This window comes from Dreissena polymorpha, chromosome 9 (assembly GCF_020536995.1).
Source record: "Dreissena polymorpha isolate Duluth1 chromosome 9, UMN_Dpol_1.0, whole genome shotgun sequence".
Classification (NCBI taxonomy): Eukaryota; Metazoa; Mollusca; class Bivalvia; order Myida; family Dreissenidae; genus Dreissena; species Dreissena polymorpha.
This window is the reverse complement of record NC_068363.1, coordinates 6,292,172-6,310,767: the sequence shown is the minus strand read 5'-3', so window position 1 is coordinate 6,310,767 and position 18,596 is coordinate 6,292,172. Positions and strand designations below refer to the sequence as shown.

Here is an 18,596-nt window from a genome sequence, read left to right as displayed (position 1 = left end):
GGGATTCGGGGGGGAGGGGACGGGGGATGGTTTGGGTGAAGTCTATTGTGCAATGTCAGGTAAGAGTAGTTTTGTCAAAGTATCAATCAAATCTTATCATAAATAAAGGAGTTATGGCAATTTTAGCAAAATTTAATAATTTGACCTTGAGAGTCAAGGTTATTCAAAGGTCAAGGTAAAATTCAACTTGCCAGGTACAGTAACCTCATGATTGCATGAAAGTATTTGAAGTTTGAAAGCAATAGCCTTGATACTTAAGAAGTAAAGTGGATCGAAACACAAAATTTAACCATATATTCAAAGTTACTAAGTCAAAAAAGGGCCATAATTCCATAAAAATGACAACCAGAGTTATGCAACTTGTCCTTTTACTGTTCCCTTATGATAGTTTGCGAGTGTTCCAAGTATGAAAGCAATATCTATGATACTTGAGGGGTAAAGTGGACCAAAACACAAAACTTAACCAAATTTTCAATTTTCTAAGTATAAAGGGCCCATAATTCCGTCCAAATGCCAGTCAGAGTTACTTAACTTTGCCTGCACAGTTCCCTTATGATAGTTAGTAAGTGTTGCAAGTATGAAAGCAATAGCTTTGATACTGTAGGAATAAAGTGGACCTAAACACAAAACTTAACCAAATTTTCAATTTTCTAAGTATAAAAAGGGCACATAATTCTGTCAAAATGCATGCCAGAGTTATCTAACTTTGCCTGCCCAGTCCCCTCATGATAGTAAGTAAGTGCACCAAGTTTGAATGCAATAGCATTGATACTTTCTGAGAAAAATGGACCTAAACGCAAAACTTAACAATTTAATGAGTAATGTAACCACACCAATATAATTATCTTTAACCTTTGGAATGTGCGATTTTCACAAATTTAATTCATATTACACCTTAGCCACTTGTCAAAATAATGGCTGTTCACGAAAGTTTGCGGCTGTAAATTTAATTTTATTATTTATATTTAGCGGTTTTTATTCAATCTGCTGCGTCCAATAGATTTAATTCACTCTAACCTACCTTCAAACAACGTATATATTTTTAAATAAACACCGATCGTTTGAATTATCGGTCCAATTCTTGGGCCGTCCATACAAAAAATGAGAAAGCTATCAATACGTCATGCTGCAGGGGCAAAGAGTGGGTGTAAGAAAGTGTGACAACGGGAGTGGGGTCAGGCTATGTGTGACATCACATTTTTTTTAAAATATAGTTCAGTAGAATTTAAAAGCTTTAAAAATAATTTCCAAAATTGTGTGAAACATTTGTATAAGTTTAATGTCAAAATAGCATAAAATCATGTAAAGAAATGCGTATAATCCTGAATGTGTTGTTAATGATTCCTCTCGCTGGGAGTGCTTAGTATGCTGTTGCAAAGCCTTGTTATATGTATAGCCTTGCTTTCATCACGCTGGAAGTATTATTATTGCTATGTTGGCCGTTGCATAAATTATATCACTTAGATAAATAATTCAGAATTTATTTTTTAATAGCAATACACAATTTTGCGGATTCAGATGTAATATTTATGTAATTTAATAATTATGATTATCAAGTTTCCCTTATCTACTTCTTGAAAAAAGGTTGAATTAACAGAAGGTTATCTAAAACTTGATCCCACCTATTGTATCGTGTAAGAACCTGTTATCGAACAGCATCTATTATCGGATATTTTGTTTTGGTTCTGTATGCGAATGCGCAAAAGTGTGCATGACGTAACATCGATAAACAAATGGTCGTACATGAAGTCCATGACCTACTTGCCTATTAAGCTTGAAATAAATCCGCCAAAAACAGGTTAAAGGAATGCATTTATTGTTAGTTACACGGTTTATGTGTTTTTTGCTATTACTTTTTGAATGCTTTCATCAAAACATGCATTTACACACCAAAAAGCATATTTCGTTTGAAATTTTTATTGCAGCAGATGCAGATATTTTCGCAGAGTTCGGGTCACGTGATTGTCATGTGACTTTGTATATATTGGAGTAGTATTTATGAACTGTCCGGTAATAGGTCACGTTACATCGGCCGCAATTTTTTTTTGTCTGCTAGAGGTGATAATAACCAGGGAATCATTGTTATGAATTCTTAAAGGATATTTGATGGAAAATGTAAGAGATAAGTTATTAAATGATTGAACTGTTAGTCATATGTGAAAATGTTTTTGTTATTTTAAGTGTTTCAAATTTAACGTAATTTCTTAGATGTTCGATAACTGGTTCGTCCACCATATAAGAAAAAGCAGGAGATAAATGATGTGTATTATATAATTGTCAAGTTTAATTTTTGTATTCAAATTAAATCAAAATTTTTTTTACTGCTTCAATTCGAAACTCTGACAACTGTCGACATTTAACAATTCTACTATTTAAGTCATGTAATTATGTGATAGTTGTTTTAAGTGGAAATTTTATATTTTATAACAATTTTTGAGTGAAATGTGTTTTTTATTTAATTTTAATTAGATGTTAATTTTTAACAAATTTTTCGAAAGTGAGATGTACTTGTAACAGGTGGGAGGGGAGGGGATAAAAATGTCAAAAATAGGGTGACATATATTATGATACTTTATGGACAACCCTTATTACAAGTTGGTCTCTTTACAAAACAATCTTTGGTTGTTGTTTTTTTAATGTATGTTTATAACATGTATATACACTAAGAAGACTATGGAATTAAATCATTTTAACATACGTTTTCGCATAAGCTCAACCAACTGCTCTAAAAGTGGAAAGCTACAGTGTAACAGTACTTTACTTGGTGATGGTGGGGATCGAACCATTAACCTCCTGGTCTCAAGGTGGACGCCATATCCATTACACCACGGCGACCTTACAACCATTTGGGGCCAGTTGAACTTCCTGATAGATAATATTTGTCATATGTGCAACATAAGCTATTACATTATACAAACAAAACTATGCATATTATGTTACATATTTCAGTCACATAACCACTGATGAGTTTCTGTTTGAACCCATTGATACTGGTGAGAATGAACTTCTGGTGATTGACAGGGTGACCCAAGAAATATCCTTACGGAGTAAGTACTGTCAGATCTCAACATTTTATTCTTAGTCACCATAATCTTAGTGTGTCATCATCTTTGTTAAAATAATGCTTTAACAGACTCTTAATTTTGTCCAATATGATGGATGAAAAATGATTTATTTTTTTTATTTACAGTGGCAAATTTTTTTTCAGCAAGCTGGTTTACAAATAATCTCTTATTGCTGAAGTAAAACCATAACAAATTAAAAATTAAAGATATATAATTGATAATTATTACATATTTAAATTCTTTTTTTAAACCTGCATATTCTTTTTTTTTGTAAGTTTACTTAAATAATCATGGTTATTTTTTATTAATGAGTTATAAGAATTTATTAAATATAACACAATATTGTACTGATTGCAGGCAATGCAGGTCCGATCCCTTCCAACGCTGAGACGTTCACTGTCTGTGGAATCATGGGGGTCATAAGACTTACAGCTGGTAAGTGGAAATCCCTGAGTACAATTAAACCCCTCTTGTGTCTTAGGCCTATACCTTGAAACCCCTGAGTACATTTAAACCCCTCTCGTGTTTTAGGCCTGTACCTTGAAATCCTTGAGTACAATTAATCCCCTCTGGTGTTTTAGGCCTGTACCTTGAAATCCCTGAGTTAAGTTCACCCCTCGTGTTATATTCCAGCATCTTGAAATCCCTGTGTACAATTGACCTCTCTCGTATTTTAGGCCCGTACCTTGAAATTCTTAAGTACAATTGACCACTCTCTCTGTTTCAGGCCCGTACCTGATCGTAATCACTCAGAAGGAGAAGGTTGGAGAAATCAGAGGTCACATGATCTGGAAGGTCAAGGCCACACAACTGCATTCCTATAAACGCACCATGTTCCATCTTACTGAAAAACAGGTACAAGACAATTGAATGTATTTCTTTATAAATGCTGTTGAAAAAGAGTACACTCATGTGCGAGTTGCATTCTAGTAAAACCAGGCTAAATTCATGTGAGTTAAGTGTCATCCCATATTAGCTTGTTAGGACTGCATTTTCATGTCCCCCACTATAGTAGTGGGGGACATATTGTTTTTGCCCTGTCTGTTGGTTGGTTGGTCTGTCTGTCTGTCTGTCTGTCTGTCTGTTTGCGCCAACTTTAACATGTGCAATAACTTTTGCAATATTGCAGATAGCAACTTGATATTTGGCATGCATATGTATCTCATGGAGCTGCACATTTTGAGTGGTGAAAGCTCAAGGTCAAGGTCATCCTTCAAGGTCAAAGGTCAAATATATGGGTCAAAATCGCTAATTTAATGTACACTTTTGCAGTATTTCAATATTCAAGATAGCAACTTGATATTTGGCATGCATGTGTATCTCATGGAGCTGCACATTTTGAGTGGTGAAAGGTCAAGGTCAAGGTCAAGGTCATCCTTCAAGGTCAGAGGTCAAATATATGTGGCCAAAATCGCTCATTTTATGAGTACTTTTGCAATATTGAAGATAGCAACTTGATATTTGGCATGCATGTGTAACTCATTGAGCTGCACATTTTAAGTGGTGAAAGGTCAAGGTCATTCTTCAAGGTCAGAGGTCAATTATATGTGGCCCAAATTGCTTATTTTATGAATACTTTTGCAATATTGAAGATAGCAACTTGATGTTTGGCATGCATGTGTATCTCATGGAGCTGCACATTTTGAGTGGTGAAAGGTCAAGGTCATCCTTCAAGGTCAAATATATGGGTCAAAATTGCTCATGTAATGTCACTTCTGCAATATTGAAGCTAGCAATTTTATATTTGAAATGCATGTGTATCTCATGGAGCTGCACATTTTGAGTGGTGAAGGGTCAAGGTCAAGGTCATCCTACAAGGTCAAACGTCATATAGGGGGACATTGTGTTTCACAAACGCATCTTGTTTAAAGAGACTTACTTTTAACAAAAAAGTCCATTAAGCTGAAAGTGTTGTTCCTGATTAGCCTGTGTGGACTGCACAGCTTTGTCTGATACCACACTTAACACGAAGAACCATTTTCCCAGAGCTTGACTTGAAAACTACCAATGACAAGCTTCTACATATATGGATATATATATTTGAAATTAATTTTACTTCATTATGGTTGTGTAGATTTTTTTTTAATTGCTTTTGTTAGTCTTTTATTGACACAAGAGAAAAATCCACTCTGACTGCAAACATCAATAATTTTTCCAATTAAAATGTTATTGTTATTGTTCCCAAAGTAAGAAGGAAAAATGCTGGCAGTACAAATGAGCTGTGCTTTGGGTAAAGAGGGCTTAATGCTGTGTGTAAAGTGCTTTAAGTGTTGTCCCAAGATTAGCCTGTGCAGTCCGTAAATGCTAAAGAGAGATGACATTTCCTGCATATTTCTGTTTAGAAGACACTTCCATTGAACAAAAAATGCCATAATAGCGTCTTCCTTCATTAGACTGTGTGGACTGCAGAGCTAAAAATATTTTCATTTTCCATTCCAGAATCGGGATAACAGTGTGTACCTCTCCATGGTAGAAAATGTTCTAAGGACTGAAAACTACTACTTCAGTTCAACATATGACATTACACATTCCCTGCAGCGGTTACACAACACTAGTCCAGAGTTTATCTCAATGCCCCTCCACGAGCGGGTAATTCTTATTCAGTTATATAAGTTGTTTCCGTAGATGATTTTCTGTTCATTAAATCTACTTAAAATCCTTTCAAAAGTCACCCTAGACAAGAGAAGCAAATCAATGTATGTTGAGTTATAATTTACTTGATTGTTAAAATGTTTATTAATTATCATCTAGTCCACACTTTTAATATAACACAAATTTGTGCCATTGTAAATCCTTTACTGCTCAGAAGTGAAAATGGCTGTATGCAACCAGCATTAAACCAGAACAGCCTGTGAGTTACTTGCAGGCTGTTCAGGTTTAATGCTGTTAGCTGTTCATCTAAGGGTTGAAAACTTAGCCTTTAAAACTTTAATCTATTAAGGAACGTATTTAATGTAATTTTATTTTCAAGGGACTTCAAAAAGCATAAAGATCCTCTTTTAACACTTAAGCATAGGTTGCCATGGCGTAGAGGGTATGGTGTCTGCCTTGCAATCGGGATGTCATGGGTTTCATCCCCACTGTGAAAGCGTTCTTTCAAGCTCCCTCAAAGACACCAAGTACTGGCTATACCCAGGAAATGGACCCAAGAGGGGTTCAATAAGCCTTAGAATTTTGATACAATCAAGCTAAAATAAATGCGTTAAAACTAACCTGTTTAACTTATTTCCAGGCTGATGCCAGGTTTATGTGGAATGGTCATGTATTACGAGAGCTCACGCAGCAGGCTGAGTTGGCACGCTACTGCCTGCCTGTCCTACATGGATGTATCTTTTAATCAGGATTTGAAACAGACAGTTTGAATGTGTATTTTTGTAGCCCTCTTGTTTAGATTCTACTCTTGTCTAAATATTAGAAAACGGGTCTTAATGCATTTGCTTAAAGTTTCGTCACAGATTACCTGTGCAGTCCGCACAGGCTAATCAGGGACAACACTGCACTTAGACTGGATTTTTGCTTAGAAAGGACTTTTTTTCAACAAAACATTTCATTTAAGCTGAAAGTGTTGGCCCTGATGAGCCTGTGCTCACAGACTAATCTGGGATGAAACTTTGCGCACATGAATTAAGCAAGGCACATTGTATTTTTTTGAGTGTTGATGATTTCTGAACTCCTCCTGATGTTTATAAAAATCCTTGACCCTGACCAGTTGTAAGTATCAACTCTCCAGTCGTCAACAACAAGAGTGTAGACTACATCCTGATATCCCGACGCAGTGTGTACCGTGCAGGGACAAGGTTCAACGTGCGCGGGCTAGATAACGAGGGCCAGGTAGCAAACTTCGTGGAGACAGAACAGATTGTTATACACAACGATACATCTTGTTCATTTGTTCAGGTATTGGCCAGTTTTTGACTGAAAGGAATTAATATTCTTAATTCAATTTGTCGATTGTCCCTACCTTTAAATAAGGATTTGGGTACATTATAGCATAAGCAATTTGTCTTATTTAAAACAATGCTTTATAGATTATGATGATTGAAATCTACCATATTAATATAGAAGGTAAACAAAATAAACTTCTAAAAGAATGTTGATGTGTTTTTTATGAGTAAAAATGGTTGAGAATGAGCCTCGCACTTGGAAAAAGAGGTTTAATGCATGTAAGTGAAGTGTAAATAATGTCCAAGATCTGCCTGAACATGTTTTTTGCTGCTTCCTTTGAACAACATTGGGTAAATGAGGACTGCACAGGCTAATCTGGGACAACACTGTACGCATATTATTATGTATTAAGCTGCCTTGAGATGTGTGCATGGTTGGATGATTTTGCAGACTAGAGGCTCTATTCCACTGTACTGGTCACAACGTCCCAACCTCAAATACATGCCCCAGGCACAACTCAGGTCACAGAATCATGTAAGTACCAGCACTAAAATCAGCAGGTTTATTATATGTCTGATTACAATCTTATCAAAACACAGGCTATATCAATTTGTGAAATTATTTGCTAATTCTGTATTATCATTCTAGCCTATTCCGTTTTACTGAGTTAGCAAATTTTTATAACCGTACTAGCCTATTCCATATAACTGTATTAGCCTATTCTGTATTAGCCTATTCTGTATTAGCCTATTCTGTATAACAGCACTAGCCTAATCTGTATTACTGTACTAGCCTATTCCGTATTACCATATAAGCCTATTCTGTATTACAGTACAAGCCTTTTCTGTATTATCGTATTAGCCTCTGCGGTTTTACCATATTAGCCTATTCCGTATAACGGTACTAGCTTGTTTGTATTAACGTACTAGCATATTCTGTATAACCATACCAGCCAAGTCTGTATTACTGTACTAGCCTATTACATATAACAGTACAAGTCTATTCTGTATTACCGTATTAGCCTATTCTGTATTACAGCACTAGCCTATCCCATATAAAGGCGCTAGACTATATTTGTATGATGGTTCTAGTCTATTCCATATAACTGTACAAGCTTATTTTGGACTATGATATTAGCCATTCATTATAACCATACTTATCTTGTTCTGTCACAGATCGAGGGCCTCCAGAGACATTTTGACGACCAGGTGTTCAGATATGGAGACCAGGTTATCGTAAACTTGGTAAGTCAATTCTCATTACCAGCAGTGGCATGTTACCAGGCATGTGCCTAAATTATCCTCCAAAAAGCCCGCGCAGTCGGCACAAGCTTATCAGGCGCACAATTTTTGCGTGTATTGTATTTTTTTGTTGAAAGGAAGTCTTTTGATATGGAAAATCTAGTTTAGGCGACAAGTGTTGTCCCTTATTTGCTTGTCCAGACTGCAGAGGCTAATCTGGGGCGGTACTTGCAGCACATGCAATATCTGGGGCGGTACTTGCAGCACATGCAATATCTGGGGCAGTACTTGCAGCACATGCAATATCTGGGGCAGTACTTGCAGCACATGCAATATCTGGGGCAGTACTTGCAGCACATGCAATACTGGGGCGGTACTTGCAGCACATGCAATATCTGGGGCGGTACTTGCAGCACATGCAATATCTGGTACGGTACTTGCAGCACATGCATAGACTGCAGAGGCTAATCTGGGGCGGTACTTGCAGTACATGCAATATCTGGGGCGGTACTTGCAGCACATGCAATATCTGGGGCGGTACTTGCAGCACATGCAATAAGCCCGCATTTACATGAGCGAGACTCCATTAGAAGCTGTAGCATTTTACTGTACATAGTAGTGAACTTATTTTATAGAAAGTTAATATTGGTAGGCATAATGATAAAGTAAATCCTTGAAAGTTATGAAGAATCATCAGCAGATGTGCAAACTTCAGACCTTGTATCTGTTCTGACTGCAGGTGAACTCTAAAGGTCACGAGGGTCGACTGGAGAAGGCACTCGCAAACACTCTCGAGGGTTTCAAGAAGCCCAGAGTCAGGTAAGAATCCTCAGGTTGGTACAAGTTTCCAATAGAACGCTAACATGGGTATTGTTGTCACTTACAGGGCATATCTAGGGATTACATTTTGCGGTAACAATTGGCGTTGATGATTTCCCATTCAGTTCTTGTAATTAATTTCTTACTATTATTGGAGATCTGTTTGATATAGTTTTATATAAACAGTCTTTGTTTGTTTGGCTGATTACTTGAAATGAATCAATCATATAGTTCTTTCCTCTATTGCTTTATGAAATAAAATTGAGACGAAAAAATGAAAAGAAAACATAGAATGTTAAAAAAAAGTATGTTGTTTTATCACATAACTGTAACTTTCAGATATGAATATTTTGATTTTCACCATGAGTGCCGTAAAATGAGATGGGACCGCTTATCAGTGTTATTGAGTCGTTTGGAGGAAACCAGGAAACAGTTTGGGTAGGTCAGTTCTGGGATAACTGGGACTAAATGCATGTGAGTCAAGTGTCAACTCTGATCAGCCAGTGCTTTTATTGTATTTTTAAGTTTAAATTAAGTCTCTTTTAAAGGTTTATCCTTGTTAGTCTGTATGAACTGCACAGACTTATCTGGGACCACACTACGCAGATGCATTTAGCCCAGTTTTGCCAAAGCAAGACTCATTTTCTAAGAAATGCAATCTGCCAAAAATGTTACTAACAGAAATGTGATTCAAAAAAACAAAACCAAAATAAAACAATTATCGTTATCAGATCAATTACGTCAATTATGTATAATATTAACGTGGTGTCATCACAATATGTTATTTTTGATGTTGCTTTGTGTTGTACTGGTATTTCATGGTGTTAAAACAATAAGTAATTCTCGATGTTGCTATGTGTTGCCACATCAACTACAGGTGAATCTCAATGTTGCTATGTGTTGTTCAGGTATTTTGTGGTGTCGTCTGATGGTATTCCCTCCAGTCTCCAGGAGGGAGTGTTCCGTACCAACTGCATGGACTGTCTGGATCGCACCAATGTGGTACAGGGCATGCTGGGACAGGTCTCCTTGGAGGAACAGCTCCAGGTGAGTAAAATAGACCCCAGGATAGTTATAATCTGAATTTGGCAGTGTCTGCCCTGAACACATTTTATGGAAGGAAATTATTGCGTATGTTATTTCTTCACTTTTTAAACACACAGTTTGCATTTTGCATTTTTTATTTCCCCCAGTCTATACTGGGGAACATATTGTTTTTTCCCTGTCTGTTTGTTGGTATGTTTGCATCAAACTTTAACATTTGCCATATTTTTTTGCAATATTAAAGATAGCAATTTCATATTTGGCATGCATGTGTATCTCATGGAGCTGAACATTTTGAGTGATGAAAGGTCAAGGTCATCCTTCAAGATCAAAGGTCAAATATATGGGGGGACATAGTGTTACACAAACACATTGTATTTAAATGTGTTAAAGGTTTCATCTATTAACATTTTAATAATCAAAAGGTCAAAATGTAATATGATTTTAATTGATAGTTACCAACTTATATGTATGTTAAATATAAATACATAACTTTCAGATTATGAGAGCTAATTAAATATCGTGTTTTAGTTTTTATGGACAATGTCCTCCTTTTTGCTGTGGTGAAAAAAAAACACGCTATGAAACGATTTGATATTACCCTATATTTTCTGGTTCCATTAGTTTGCTACTATCTTAATATATTTGTCTCAATCTCCTTAATGTGAGACCTATACATGCATCAAATGACCTTGACCTATATAAACCTTGATCTTAAATCTGTGCAAAAGCTACTGTCTATTTCATGTAGGCAATTGTTGTTGTCATATTGCTGTCTGGCAATGGTCTGATATATATTAAATTCTTCCCAAATTGGAAACATAAATGGGCTTACTTTAACACAGCTTGATTTTATATTAGCCGCATCAAGCTTAAATGGGTCTTAGCCAAATTTAGCCCACTATGTTGTCATGCAGGGTTTCATTTTCTGATTAGGGGATAAAGTATCTTTCAACCATACTGCAAGGATGCATGGGCTTGGCTGGAGCGAAGCTGGTCGCACTTGGCATGAGACACATTTTTGCTTGATGGTGATCTTATATTGATGCTCAATTTATACATTCCATTTCAGGTTCTAGGAGTGACTGATAAGCATAGAAAATTGGAAGACTTAAGTCAATTCAAATCCTTGTTTAATAATGGTGAGTATTTTGTTAGTAATTATATGTTATTAGAGTCTCGTCCTTGTTTGTTATGAAGTTTACAACCCCCACTACCAGTAGGTGGAGATTGGCCATATAGGAAAAATCAGTTTAGCCTCGTTCTTGGAAAACAACCCTTAATTGGTATGTGTATAAAGATTTGGCCAAGATAAGCCAGCGCTGTTTGAGCATGCTAAATCAGGCATGACACTGTCCACATTTATGTACTGTTGGTGTTAAAAAAAGTCTATTCTTCCTGAAAATCCAGTTTAGGTAGAAAATGTTGTCCCAGATAAGCCTGTGCAGTAAAATCTGGAATGACACTTAAAACACAAGAATAAAGTCCAGGTTTTCCAGAACACGTCTTATTTTGTCTCGTAAGTCTGTGTTGTTTTGTTTGTCCCGACTGTATGTTCTCTATGCATCGGAGAATTTCTAAATTACTTTGCACAAGGGTTAAGCAACCTGTGATGGTGTGCACCACTAGAAAAACACCAGTGCAACAATTACGATCATAATAACACCAGTGCAACAATTACGATCATAAAAACACCAGTGCAACAATTATGATCATAAAAACACCAGTGCAACAATTATGATCATAAGAACACCAGTGCAACAATTATGATCATAAAAACACCAGTGCAGAATTATGATCATAAAAACACCAGTGCAACAATTAAGATCATAAAAACACCAGTGCAACAATTATGATCATAAAAACACCAGTGCAACAATTATGATCATAAAAACACCAGTGCAACAATTATGATCATAAAAACACCAGTGCAGAATTATGATCATAAAAACACCAGTGCAACAATTAAGATCATAAAAACACCAGTGCAACAATTATGATCATAAAAACACCAGTGCAACAATTAAGATCATAAAAACACCAGTGCAACAATTATGATCATAAAAACACCAGTGCAACAATTAAGATCATAAAAACACCAGTGCAACAATTATGATCATAAAAACACCAGTGCAGAATTATGATCATAAAAACACCAGTGCAACAATTATGATCATAAAAACACCAGTGCAACAATTAAGATCATAAAAACACCAGTGCAACAATTAAGATCATAAAAACACCAGTGCAACAATTATGATCATAAAAACACCAGTGCAGAATTATGATCATAAAAACACCAGTGCAACAATTATGATCATAAAAACACCAGTGCAGAATTATGATCATAAAAACACCAGTGCAACAATTAAGATCATAAAAACACCAGTGCAACAATTATGATCATAAAAACACCAGTGCAACAATTAAGATCATAAAAACACCAGTGCAACAATTACGGTCATAAAAACACCAGTGCAACAATTAAGATCATAATAACACCAGTGCAACGATTACGATCATAAAAACACCAGTGCAACAATTATGATCATAAAAACACCAGTGCAACAATTACGGTCATAAAAACACCAGCGCAACAATTAAGATCATAATAACACCAGTGCAACAATTACGATCATAAAAACACCAGTGCAACAATTATGATCATAAAAACACCATTGCAACAATTAAGATCTTAAAAACACCAGTGCAACAATTACGGTCATAAAAACACTAGTGCAACAATTACGATCATAAAAACACCAGTGCAACAATTACGATCATAAAAACACCAGTGCAACAATTATGATCATAAAAACACCAGTGCAACAATTACGATCATATATTTATGCAGTATAAATGTTGCCTTTTGCCTTGTGTGTATATTGAAATTTGAGCTTTAAATGAGTGTTCATGATCCCCAGTTAATGATAGTTGTTCCTTCTGTGTAGTATGGGCAGATAATGCGGACGCTATTTCCAAGCAGTATGCTGGGACGGGTGCTTTGAAAACAGACTTCACACGGTAAGTCAAGTTAATATGAGAAATCATAGATTTTGTATTGGCATACTCAAATTAAGATGGGAAATTATAGCATTTGGGTTTTCGTATTCAAGTCAAGACGAGAAATAATAGATTTTGGGTTTGCAGAGTCAAGACATGAAATCATAGATATTGGATTTGCATAGTCAAGTAAAGATTGGAAATCATGGCATTTGGGTTGGCATGGTCAAGTCAATACGAGAAATCATAAATTTTGGGTTTGCATAGTCAAGACAAGAAATCATAGATTTTGGGTTTGCATAGACAAATCAAGATATGAAATCATAGATTTTCGGTTTGCATAATAGTCAAGATTTGAAATCATGGCATTTGGGTTTGCATAGTCAAGTCAATTAAAGAAATCATAGAGTTTGGGTTTGCATATTATTCAAGACAAGAAATCATAGCTTTTGGGTTTGCATAGTCAAGTTAAGATGGGAAATCATAGCATTTGGTTTGCATTGTCAAGTCAAGACAAGAAATCATAGATTTTGGGTTTGCATTGTCAAGTCAAGATGTGAAATCAATGAAACGATAATAATGCACTCAGTTTTGTTATTTTGCATCGCAGTGGGTTTTTCACCATATTGGGAATGGGGCCAGGTCCCTTTGGATTGGGAAAAACCGCAGTGTTGTGACTAAAATTGGGAACAAATTGTTGTTGTTTTACTAGCAAATGCTTCAAAATTAAGAATAAGTGTTTTCAATATTATATACACTTAGATTCAACTTATATAGCTGGATGGTAATATGTGAAAAAAAATAATATTGTTTTTAAACCTTAAATTGGGAATTTAAGATCCAAATTGGGGGGGAGGGGGGGGGGGGAATTTCCTATAGGGAATGGGGCTGAATACTGTCCCTGAATTTGAACAGAAGAAAACACTGCATTGTCTTTATAAAGATTATGATCTGCCCTCTGGAAATAAACGTTGTTAATACATGTGAATAAAGGTTCGTTCGTACATGCTAATGGGGGCAACATTTTCCACTTTTATGGCCTATTTTATTTAGAGGAATTCTAAATTTTTTTCCAGTCTATGAGGAAAGTTTCGTCCCTGATTAGCTTGTGTGAACTGAACAAAACTTTCCGCTTTAATGGTATTTTTAGTTTGAAGGAAGTCCGTTCTTACCGAAAATCAAGTTTAAGTGGAAAGTGTCGTCCCTGATTAGCCTGTGCGGACTGCACAGGCTAATCTGGGACGACACTTTACACACATGAATTAAGCCCAGTTTTCTCAGAACAAGACACATTTATTTTGCAAAAATGGTAAATAAGTACGCATACCCATTTCCCCCTGTTTCAGGAAAGGCAAGCGTACCCAGGTAGGTATGATGATGGATGGTTGGAACTCTATGATCCGCTACTTCAAGAACAACTTTGGAGATGGTTTCCGGCAGGATTCCATCGACCTGTTTCTGGGCAACTATGAGGTGGAGGAGAACGAAGGTGTGGCTCGACCCTCACCCCTGCAGACTGACAGAGACTGGAAGTTCTACGCGGTAGGTGCCTGGCTAGGCATTAACCCTTTACCGCTTCAGAACCAAAGTGACAATGGCTATGTGCAATCAGCATAAAACCACAACAGCCTTGGATTAACTCGCAATCTGTACAGGTTTTATGCTGTTTGCTGCTCACCAGTATCATAGGGTTGGAAATTAAGCCTTATGAATTTGCATCAAAGTGGGTATCTGAGTGGTAAAGGGTTAATGGTTATTGATAGATTTAATTTAATTTAAGACCATCACTACTGCATACACAAAGGGACTGAAAGGTCTACACGGTAGGTACCTGGCTATGCATTCATGGTTATTGATAGATTGATAAATGGATGCCTTGCTATTAATTGATGATTATTGATGGTTTGATACATGTAAATAGCTGCCTGGCTATTCATTCATGATTTTCGATAGATGGATAAATAGCTAGCTTGCTATTTATGCTTAGTTATTGGCAGATTATAGATAGATGAATAGCTTCCTGATTATTGGAGCCATATTCTGGTAATACTGGGCTAAATGCATGTGCGTAATCAGTTGTACCAGATTCGCTTATCAGGTACGCATTTTTCCAACTAGACAGGAGTTATGTTAAGAAGAGACTTGTTCAAACAAAAAATTATACAAAGCGTTAAGTGTCATCCCTGATAAGCATGTGCAGATTGCGCAGGCTAATCTGGGTTATGCTCATGCATTAAGCTCAGTTTTACCAGAACAAGGCTTATTTTAAGACCAATAGTTTTCTCTTCCGGAAGCCGTTGTTAAATAAGAAATTTCTAAATTTTAAACTTCATTTCGCAAGCGTTTACCTCACAGGATGTTGTTCATATTTCAGATTCCTGTGATATTTCTGATTGTCATTACAGATTGCTGTGATATTCCTGATAGCTATTTCAGGTCTATGATATTTCTGATTTCCATTTCAGATTCCTGTGATATTTCTAATTGCAATGGCCATGTGCATGATCAGCATTCTTCTACCAGATGGTAAGTGGAGTTGCATACAATGCCCAATTAATATTGCACAATTTGTTTAAAAATCTCTGAACTACATGTAATATGGCATAGGGGTTAAGTAGGCTTGTCATAATTGTTCTTTTGAAATGGTTCACAATTCTGCAAAAAATCTTTTGAAGGGGGCTTAAATTTGTATGCCCCTCTTCAAAGAAGGGTATATTGTTTTGCTGGCTGTAATGTCGGTAGACCAGTTCGTTTCCGATCCATAACTTGTCAACAAATTGACCGATTGGCTTGATACTTCACATGTGCATTGGCCTTGGACAGTAGATGACCCGTATTGAAATTGGGATTACTAGGGCAAAGATCAAGGTCACTATCACATGTGTGAAATTTTTTCTGATCAATAACTCGTAAACTAATTGACCGATTGGCTTGAGACTTCACATGTGCATTGGCCTTGGACAGAAGATGACCCCTATTGAAATTGGGGTCACTATGTCAAAGATCAAGGTCACTTGTACACAAAGTGTGAAAATCGTTTCTGATTAATAACTTGTCAACAAATCGACCAATTTGCTTGATACTTCCTTCACCTGTGCATTGGCCTTGGACAGTAGATGACCCCTAATTAGTGTAATTAGGTCAATGTCACTATCACACTAAGTGTGAAAATCGTTTCTGATCAATAACTTGTCAACCAATCGACTGATTGGCTTGATACTAAACATGTGCATTCGCCTTGGACAGTAGATGACCGGTATCGAAATTGGGGTCTCTAGGTCAAAGGTCAAGGTCACTATTACACTCAGTGTGAAAATTGTTCCCTATTAATAATTTGTCAATGAATTGACAGATATGCTTGATACTTCACTTGTGCATTGGCCTTGGACAGTAGATGACCCCTAATTAGTGTCATTAGATCAAAGGTCAAGGTCACTATCACACTCAGTGTGAAAATCGTTTCAGATAAAAAAACTTGTCAACCAATTTACATGTTTGATAATTCACATGTGAATTGGCCTTGGACAGTATATGACCCCTAGTAAAATTGGGGTCACTAGGTCAAAGGTCAAGGTCACACTAAGTGTGAAAATCGTTTTTGATCAATAACTTGTCAACCAATTGACTGATTGGCTTGATACTTCACATGTGCATTCGCCTTGGACAGTAGATGACCCGTATCGAAATTGGTGTCACTAGGTCAAAGGTCAAGGTCACTATTACACTAAGTGTGAAAATTGTTTCCCGTAAATAACTTGTCAACGAATTTACAGATTTGCTTGATACTTTACATGTCAAGGTCACTATCACACTCAGTGGGGAAATCGTATCCGATAAAAAACTTGTCAACCAATTTACCGATTGACTTGATACTTCACATGTGAAATGGCCTTGGACAGTAAATGACCACTGTTGAAATTCGGGTCACTAGGTCAAAGGTCAAGGTCACTATCACACTTAGTGTGAAAATCGTTTCTGATCAGTAACTAATCAACCAATTGACCAATTGGCTTGATACTTCGCATGTGCATTGGCCTTGGACAGTAGATGACTCCTATTGAAATTGAGGTCACTAGGTCAATGGTTAAGGTCTCTTTCACATTAAGTGGTTTCCAATCAATAACTCGTCAACAAATTGACCCATTGGATTGATACTTCACATATGCATTGGCCTTGGACAGTAGATGACCCCTAGTGAAATTGAGGTTACTAGGTCAAAGGTCTCGGTCACTATCACACTAAGTGTGAAAATCGTTTCTGATAAATAACGCATTAACCAATTGACCGATTGGCTTGATACTTCACATGTGTATTGGCCTTGGACAGTTGATGACCCCTATTGAAATTGGGATCACTAGTTTAATTTTTTACCTCACCTGAGCATGAAGTGTTTATGTTAAGCTATCATGGTTGCAGGCCTCTTGCGTCATCCCTAGTGTGAATGCAGTCCTAAGTTGTCAACACTTAGTTTCATGCAACATCTCCTTCCTAACCATCAGGGAGATTTTTATGAAACTTTACAAAAATGGCCTTTAAAATACCCTCTTTCAGAGATAATCAAATTGTTCTGGTCTTCTGAATGTCTTGGTCACCAGAGCTGAATAATTGAAAAGCGAAAAATGAAGCAATTTTCTAAAAGTTCAAGGTTCAGCAGTTCTTACTTGTTTCCCCTCTCCTTACAGAGCACGTCAGTGAGCAGCTTATGTATGTCTTGTTCTGGGGTGTGGCCAGTGCAGTCTCAGTTGCCGTCATGTACAGATATGGCTCAGAGTTCGTGGATCAGCCGAAACTGGTCCATACCAAGGTCAAGACGGACTAGCTATATGAACGGGACAAAGTACACATAGTCTGAACTGTGGATAACGGAATGTTCGAACAGGAACTCAAGAATTTTGGGTGCAATTAATAATGGGAATATGTGGAAGGACTTTTTTGTGCGAAAATCTTTAAAAGGGTTAGCAATATATTTAGAAATGTAATAAATTGAATTGTCATATATTTGCTCTCATATCTCATTTGTTACAGATTTAAGATTTCATTTCTAATTGTGCAATGCATTTCATAGGGCTTGTTTCTTCCTAGCTAGGCTGGGTAAATTGCTGAGGAAAATTCTTAATTTACGTTCTAATAAGTTTTGACAACTCAGACCAAATTTTGAGAGCGTATGCTTGGGCATTTTATGTCTGCTAAGTTTGGTAATTTTGTGCATTTGGTTATGTCTATTGAATTATCTAAAATTGGCTTCTTGAATAGTAACACTTGATATTTTAAGCTCATCTATTTTTTGAAAAAAAATTATGAGCTATTGTCATCACCTTGGCGTCAGTGTCTGGTTAAGTTTTGCGTTTAGGTCCACTTTTCTCATAAAGTATCAATGCTATTGCATTCAAACTTGGTACTCTTACCTACTATCATGAGGGGACTGTGCAGGCAAAGTTATGTGACTCTGACTGGCATTTTGACAGAATTATGTACCCTTTTTATACTTAGAAAATTGAAAATTTGGTTAAGTTTTGTGTTTTGGTCCACTTTACCCCTA

The 18,596-nt window shown here is 36.5% G+C and overlaps 1 protein-coding gene across 1 annotated transcript; it reads left to right on the top strand.

The window, feature by feature from the left end:
• Positions 1-900: 900 nt before the first annotated feature.
• On the top strand, positions 901-18,053 carry LOC127845490 (phosphatidylinositol-3-phosphatase SAC1-like). The gene is made up of 17 exons (XM_052376439.1): positions 901-940; positions 2,950-3,047; positions 3,423-3,500; positions 3,793-3,920; positions 5,505-5,654; positions 6,298-6,391; positions 6,775-6,962; positions 7,401-7,484; positions 8,126-8,194; positions 8,931-9,010; positions 9,350-9,448; positions 9,919-10,057; positions 11,127-11,196; positions 13,006-13,078; positions 14,404-14,599; positions 15,523-15,583; positions 17,740-18,053. Exons 1-17 carry the CDS (start codon positions 915-917, stop codon positions 17,874-17,876), a joined length of 1,770 nt encoding a protein of 589 aa, XP_052232399.1. The 5' UTR covers positions 901-914; the 3' UTR covers positions 17,877-18,053.
• The last annotated feature ends 543 nt before the right edge of the window (positions 18,054-18,596 follow it).

What these genes read in the sequence shown, in the direction of transcription:
- LOC127845490 (XM_052376439.1), top strand. Translation starts at nt 915, where the DNA reads ATGGCTGTTCACGAAAGTTTGCGGCT. An exon ending in CCAAGAAATATCCTTACGGA is followed by an intron (nt 3,048 to 3,422) that starts GTAAGTACTGTC and finishes TACTGATTGCAG; the next exon opens with GCAATGCAGGTCCGATCCCT. An exon ending in AACTCAGGTCACAGAATCAT is followed by an intron (nt 7,485 to 8,125) that starts GTAAGTACCAGC and finishes GTTCTGTCACAG; the next exon opens with ATCGAGGGCCTCCAGAGACA.